This window comes from Humulus lupulus, chromosome 2 (genome assembly GCF_963169125.1).
Source record: "Humulus lupulus chromosome 2, drHumLupu1.1, whole genome shotgun sequence".
NCBI classification, from domain to species: domain Eukaryota; kingdom Viridiplantae; phylum Streptophyta; class Magnoliopsida; order Rosales; family Cannabaceae; genus Humulus; species Humulus lupulus.
Window position 1 is genome coordinate 296,629,120 of NC_084794.1, and position 5,975 is coordinate 296,635,094.

Consider the following 5,975-nt stretch of genomic DNA (forward strand, 5'->3'; position numbering starts at 1 on the left):
ATAGATAGTTTATTAATTAATTAATAACAAGTGTTTTTGTTTTTATATTATTCAAGTCTAGACAAAATGGAAAATACTTGAGCAGGATAACCATGACAAGTAGTCCTTTGGTAATTAAAAATTTGAAGTGGAGATAATATAGCCAAATCAAATCAGGATGATGTTTTTATCAGTAGTAGAGGTGATGAGGATAGGATCCTCGTAAGTAATGGTTTCACAGCCCACCTCTACGAGGTTAAAACAATTTCTTTTAAATTACTTAGTTTTATTCTATTTTGGAGGTGATGATGACGATGATCAATGGAAGGAAACTACTTATATATATATATACATATTTAACTTAATTCAACAACATATATTATAAGCAGAAGATGAGAAGTGGTGAATTGAAGTTTATATATAATTTCACAGGCAAAATATATCCATTTCCATAACAATAATTTTTATACAATTAAATTTAAAATTATATAAACAACACGCCCGAAATTGGAACATTATAACATACTGAAATCTGTCTCTCTACATATTTTAGTTAGTTGTTGACAATGGTAATAAACAGATGCATTGAAGAAGAAGACAAAACTACTAAAGAAACGCCTAACAATCAAGAACTAGTGCCTTAGATTACATTAGAAATAATATAGTTTCCTGCAAAAGATGACAACCCTATGAAAAACTTGTTAATCATGATGTTGCAAGGTTTCGCTTGGTAGCTTCCATTTTCAAAAACAGGTCTTTGATTTCTGCATCCATTCTCATTTTCATACTGAAGTATTCGCGATTTTCTCGCTCTTGAGCCTGCAGTTCTTCAAATTTTTGTTTACGCAACCGCTCAGCTTCAGCCAAGTGCAAGTTGGCAATTCTACTAGCATACTCATCTTCGATCTTTCCATTTTTGGCAATGGCTATCCGTTGCAGGCTGTCTGCATCCCTTCTTGCTTCATCTGCCCTTGTTTGGAACATTTTGGCCTCTGCTTGTTTAATTCTTACAATACTCTCCAGCTCATCGAAAAGAGGTTCCTTGGGAGTGTTTGTGCGCAACTCCAAGTCCACACTGCGCTTGTCATTTCGGTCATGGCTGTAACTAGGAAGTAAACTTGCAGGTATTTCCAACTGAGGAACCTTTTCCGAATATACCGATTTAAGCCATGCAGGCTCTAGGCTTGGCCCAGCAATCCCACTCCCACTGCTGCTTCCTTTACCTTGTTCCTTCCCAGATGTTAAAGACATATTGTTTAGCTTGAAAGAATCAACATCTGCAATAAAATGATCTATAATTAGAAACCCTATGAAGATTCTATAGATACAAGGGTGAAAGAAAGTTACTAATGCAAAATCAGATACAAAATCCTATAAATCATACAAAACTTGTATTATCCCACATAACAATAACATTTCTTTTTCCCACTTTCAACTATTAGAGTTTTAAAATTCTAAAGCCGAAGCACAAACAGGAATAAGCATAAAAAAGACCAAGTTCTCGTTTAGGTAAATAAATAATAAATTTACCGTTTAAGAAGGTCATTATATAACTGTAAACTTCAGGAAGGTCAGTCTTATTTTTCAATCTTGACAACATCTGACCAGCAATCTCATAGAGTCGTTTCCCTCTCAAGTCCTTGCTTGCAGCAAAAATTCTCTTGACATATTCAAGTTCCTTGGAAAGAGTTTCAGCTGACCAGTCCTTGGCAAAATTTTGAAAAACTTCTTTCACAAAGCCAAACATCTCAGATGGGTGATCACAGGCAACACAATGGAATTGCATCTCAGATGTTCCTTGTGCCCCCATTGCACTGCGCCCATTTCTAATATAAGAGTCGCGTAACCCACAGTCCGCATGGCACCAGTGAAGACAAACATCACACCCAACCCAACTACATGTATTGGATGCCATGTCATATTTCGAGCAGACAAGACACATACAGGAACTGCAAAAACCCTTCTTCTGAGAGCAAACTTTGCAATCACATTCATCTACAGGCAGTGGACTCCGACAAGCAAGATTTCTGCATCTCAAATTCATAAAAATCTCAGCCAAATCCGAGGATGAAACACTCATTTCTTGCTGAAGAAAATCCGGTAGACCAGTGTTCAGAGCAACCAATATTTCCAACTGTGTCCTATGAGATTTTAGTAGTAATTCCAGGGTTATGTCAGGCCTTTCCAGCAGTTCTTTCTGTAAAGCACCTAATTGCCTACGCTTTTCTCCATTTCGCATGATCTCACAAATGCTATCCTTGAGGCATGATAAGGATTGTCCAGTCATTTCATGAAATGTTCTAGCCATGACATGTATTGGTTCTGACACTATCCGGGAAATGACTGTCTCAACAAATTCAGCCCCACCAATAGGAAAGTGTTCCTGGTCCATTTTAGAACTACTAGTCCTATACAAGCTAGCACTACTTTTTTCTCTCATTAGTCTCTTCCTATCAAAACTGTAACTAGATCCAAGTTCGTGAGAACCAACACTATGAGAAGGTGACCTGACATTATCAGGGTTCCTAGAGTGTCCTGACAATTGCTTATGGAAGCTAAGCTGTCTTTCCAATCCATTAGTTAATTTAGAGCTACCTTCAGGAACCCTAAGATGTTGAGCTTGTGAAGATTGATTGTTTGAAATGGATTGAGGCTGTTGATGAGAACCGTTTCCATTCCCATTCGTTAAGATTCTTTGATAAAAGGAGACTTCATTACTTTTAGGCTCATTCTGAGACAGTGCCTGCCAATCAACCCCCTGAAAAAGGGGACGGCTGCCAACCGACTGTTCAAAGTTATCCATAGAATTCTGTGTCAAAGAACAGCTTGGGTTGTGATAAAATGATTGAGAACCTGAAAAGGACATTGATGCTGTCATCCCATCTGAATTAGTAGGAAATGTATTAGTCAAGGACTGAACGCTTCTTGCATGACTAGGAGAACCCGGGGCTGCACCAATAGGTAATAACACATTTGGCAAGCTAAGAGAAAGATCAAGTGACTCAAGTGTAAGCTTTTCATCCTTATGAATATTAGTACCAGATTGATCAGCTTTCTCTTGTCTTCTAATAGGGGAGCTACCAAATAACTCAAATCCTCTGGTGCTCGGTCCTTCTATATCACTGTCTCTGCAAGTTAAAAGATCTCTAGGTTCTCTTTCATTCCAACTAGCAAGATTCACAGAATTGGCAATATGAGTAGGAGTCACCACTACACTTTTCCCTTTGTCCTTAAAGCTTTGAGCCACACATTCATTTACCTTTGACATATCTTCCTCAGGCACTCCATTCTCCCCTATGACTTCCTTATTCAATTCCCTTTCTTCGACGTCTTCAGCCTTAGCTTCAAGATCAATAACCTTGTCGTGCTTGTGTTGTTCTTCAGATTCCAATGGCTTTTCCTGAACTATTTCTTGTTCTGTATGGTCCTTACATTCATCGTCACCCCTCAAACTTTCGTTCTCTTTCTGATCACCTTCATTACAGGTCTCCCCACTGTCAAGATTTTCGCTAGCCATATTATCCTCATGATTTAGCAGGTTATCGACTTCATCAACCACATCTTTTACTTCAGAAATTCCTTTCTTATTCACTTCCTCCATCTCTTCTTCACATGCTGACTTATTTTTATCCTCCACAACAGTATCGCTCGTATCTTTAGCACTATCGATCTCTCTATAATCAACATCCATTCCAGAACAACCCTGTACATCTTCCTTTTCAGCTTTAACTCCAGGAGCTGATATGGGTTTGGCTTCTTCAGCTTTGGCTTCTGCTTCAAGTTCAGGCTCTGGTTCAAGCTCTCCTTCCTCCATTTCACTGCTACTCCTACTCCCACTCTCAACTTGAACGTCCTCATTTTTCTTCACTTCAACAAACTTTGATTGTTCACTTCCAACTGAATCCTTGGACCAAGTCGGAGACTTAGACTTTGACATTGACTTCCTATCCCTGAATCCTCTTGGAGGAGACCTGACAGGAGACCTAATCCTTGATTGCTCGCTTCCTGAATCCTTTGAATTCGACCATGTCGGGGACCTTACATCCCTAAGTCTCTTTCCTCTCTCCTCTAATCTACTCCTGCTAACTCCTTCATCAAACTCCTTATTCCCACTGCCAAATCTTCGCCAAGATGACACACTCCCTTCTCTCTGTGAGCGGTCACGCTCTGACCGAAACCCTTTAGGGAACTCCCTCCTTGATCCACAGAAGCTCTCTGACCTGTGCATTACATTCCTTTCATACCCTCTACTACTCTCGCTACCACCACCATCTCTATACCGATCAAACCCTTTCCTCCTATCAAAACCATCAAAATCATCTTCTGATCGCTTTCGTACCATCCTGGAGCTCTCCCGGTCATATTTTTCATACCTGAAAGATTCAGCAACAATTAAAACTATAACAAAAAATCCCATTCAGAAAATCACCTATCATAAAGTTTACTGCTATAAAAAACATGAAAACCTTAAGCATACTAAACTTCACAATTCACAAAATAGTTTTATTATAATTATTTATAAAAAAAAGGCCAATTAATAAAGTACTGGAGTTTTTCTTCTCATTTCTCATTATCAGACTTTAAAGAGAGAGAAGTAGCACAATTATAGACTGGAACTTATCACAGGCAAACAAACATAAATTCTAAACCACATGAAATTCAAGTATACGACTCATGCATGTAGACTGAAAGAGAATATATGTACTTTTCACCATTGGAGCGAGTTTGGTTCTTGTCATTCTTTCCGGCGAGACCCGATGCGATATCAAATCCTCCACTTTTCGACATTTCGTAAATCCCAAAGCAAACTCACTAAGATCTAAACACACCCAAAATTAGAAATTACAGAAAGCCAAAAAAGAAAACATCAAAAAAGTATCTAAGAAAAGCAAAAGTATAAAGCATATCAAGGCTTTTACTTAAAATCAAATTCATTAACAGAGTGCACCTGCCTGTTAAAAACAATACCACCCCTGCCATAAAACTCAATTTTTGAGATCAATTCTCAATAGCCGATTTATACATACTCTTGGAAAATATGAAACAAAATAAACTAGATAAAGGACCAAAGCTAAGGAAAAAAAAAAAGAGTGCGACTAATACAAAAGAATAAGTGACAAAAAGAAAAAGGGCAGACATAAAACATAAGGAAGACATTAGCATCATGAATTTAAAGCTATAAGATCCTGTATTCTAACAAATTGAAATTAATATGACTAAAAATATACATAAATATAATGATCAAACAGTAAACACGACAAATAAAAATAATTGAAACAGAGTATATAGTTTAGCTTAGATAAATTAGATAAAGGGCAGTGCTTATTTGTAAAATTACTATGAATATATACCACAAAAATCAATAGCTTTAAAATATGAGATTTTTATGGTTCAAGCCCTAAACATCTAAACATCAAAAAGCATAAAAATAGAAAATAAAAGAAAAAATAAAAAAGAAAACACCCAATTGACATAGAGAAAGAAAAGAAATTACCGAGCTCAAACCACGATGTCATCCACCACACGCCGTCGTCGACCCCAAAGCCCCACCGCCATCTACAACAGAAAACAGAAAGAAAGAAAGAAAGAAAAAATGAACATGAGAGAAAGTGAGGGAGATATTGAATGGCAGAGAAAGAGGAAAACCTTAGCTCACCGGAGAGAGAGAGGAGACCGTATGCGAGCGAGAGAGAGAGAGAATGCGAGAGAAAGAGAGAGAGAATGCGAGAGAGAGAGAGAGGCTGAGAGATGGAGAATCGGCAGATAGAATGAGATCTGAGGGTTAGGGTAAAATAATATAAATTATAATACATATTAAAACAATTTTTTTATTATTATTATTTCTTTACTAAATTTTTATTTTTCTTTCTTCTCTTCCTAGCTAAATTTTTGTTTTATTTTTTTTTATTTTGTTACATTTACTCTTTTACACTTGCCTTAGAGCACTCTCCGGGTTAAAATATATTATTTTTTATAATATAGAGAAAAAATGATTA

At 37.1% G+C, this 5,975-nt stretch overlaps 1 protein-coding gene across 3 annotated transcripts; it reads right to left on the reverse strand.

Annotated features, from left to right (window-relative positions):
• Positions 1-483: 483 nt before the first annotated feature.
• Positions 484-5,774, reverse strand: LOC133820001 (protein OBERON 4). 3 transcript variants are annotated; one of them, XM_062253395.1, is made up of 5 exons: positions 5,636-5,774; positions 5,474-5,535; positions 4,685-4,798; positions 1,510-4,352; positions 484-1,256 (listed from the first exon to the last, which is right to left on the reverse strand). In XM_062253395.1, the coding sequence occupies exons 3-5, from the start codon at positions 4,765-4,767 to the stop codon at positions 685-687; spliced, it is 3,498 nt and encodes a 1,165-aa protein (XP_062109379.1). In that variant the 5' UTR covers positions 4,768-4,798; positions 5,474-5,535; positions 5,636-5,774; the 3' UTR covers positions 484-684. The 3 variants fall into 3 exon arrangements, with proteins under 3 accessions (XP_062109379.1, XP_062109380.1, XP_062109381.1); XM_062253396.1 differs by having other exon boundaries at positions 5,626-5,753; XM_062253397.1 differs by lacking the exons at positions 5,474-5,535; positions 5,636-5,774 and having other exon boundaries at positions 4,692-4,798.
• Positions 5,775-5,975: the final 201 nt, after the last annotated feature.

What these genes read in the sequence shown, in the direction of transcription:
- LOC133820001 (XM_062253395.1), bottom strand. Translation starts at nt 4,767, where the DNA reads ATGTCGAAAAGTGGAGGATTTGATATCGCATCGGGTCTCGCCGGAAAG. An exon ending in ACTCGCTCCAATGGTGAAAA is followed by an intron (nt 4,353 to 4,684) that starts GTACATATATTC and finishes TGAATCTTTCAG; the next exon opens with GTATGAAAAATATGACCGGG. An exon ending in TATAATGACCTTCTTAAACG is followed by an intron (nt 1,257 to 1,509) that starts GTAAATTTATTA and finishes ATTTTATTGCAG; the next exon opens with ATGTTGATTCTTTCAAGCTA.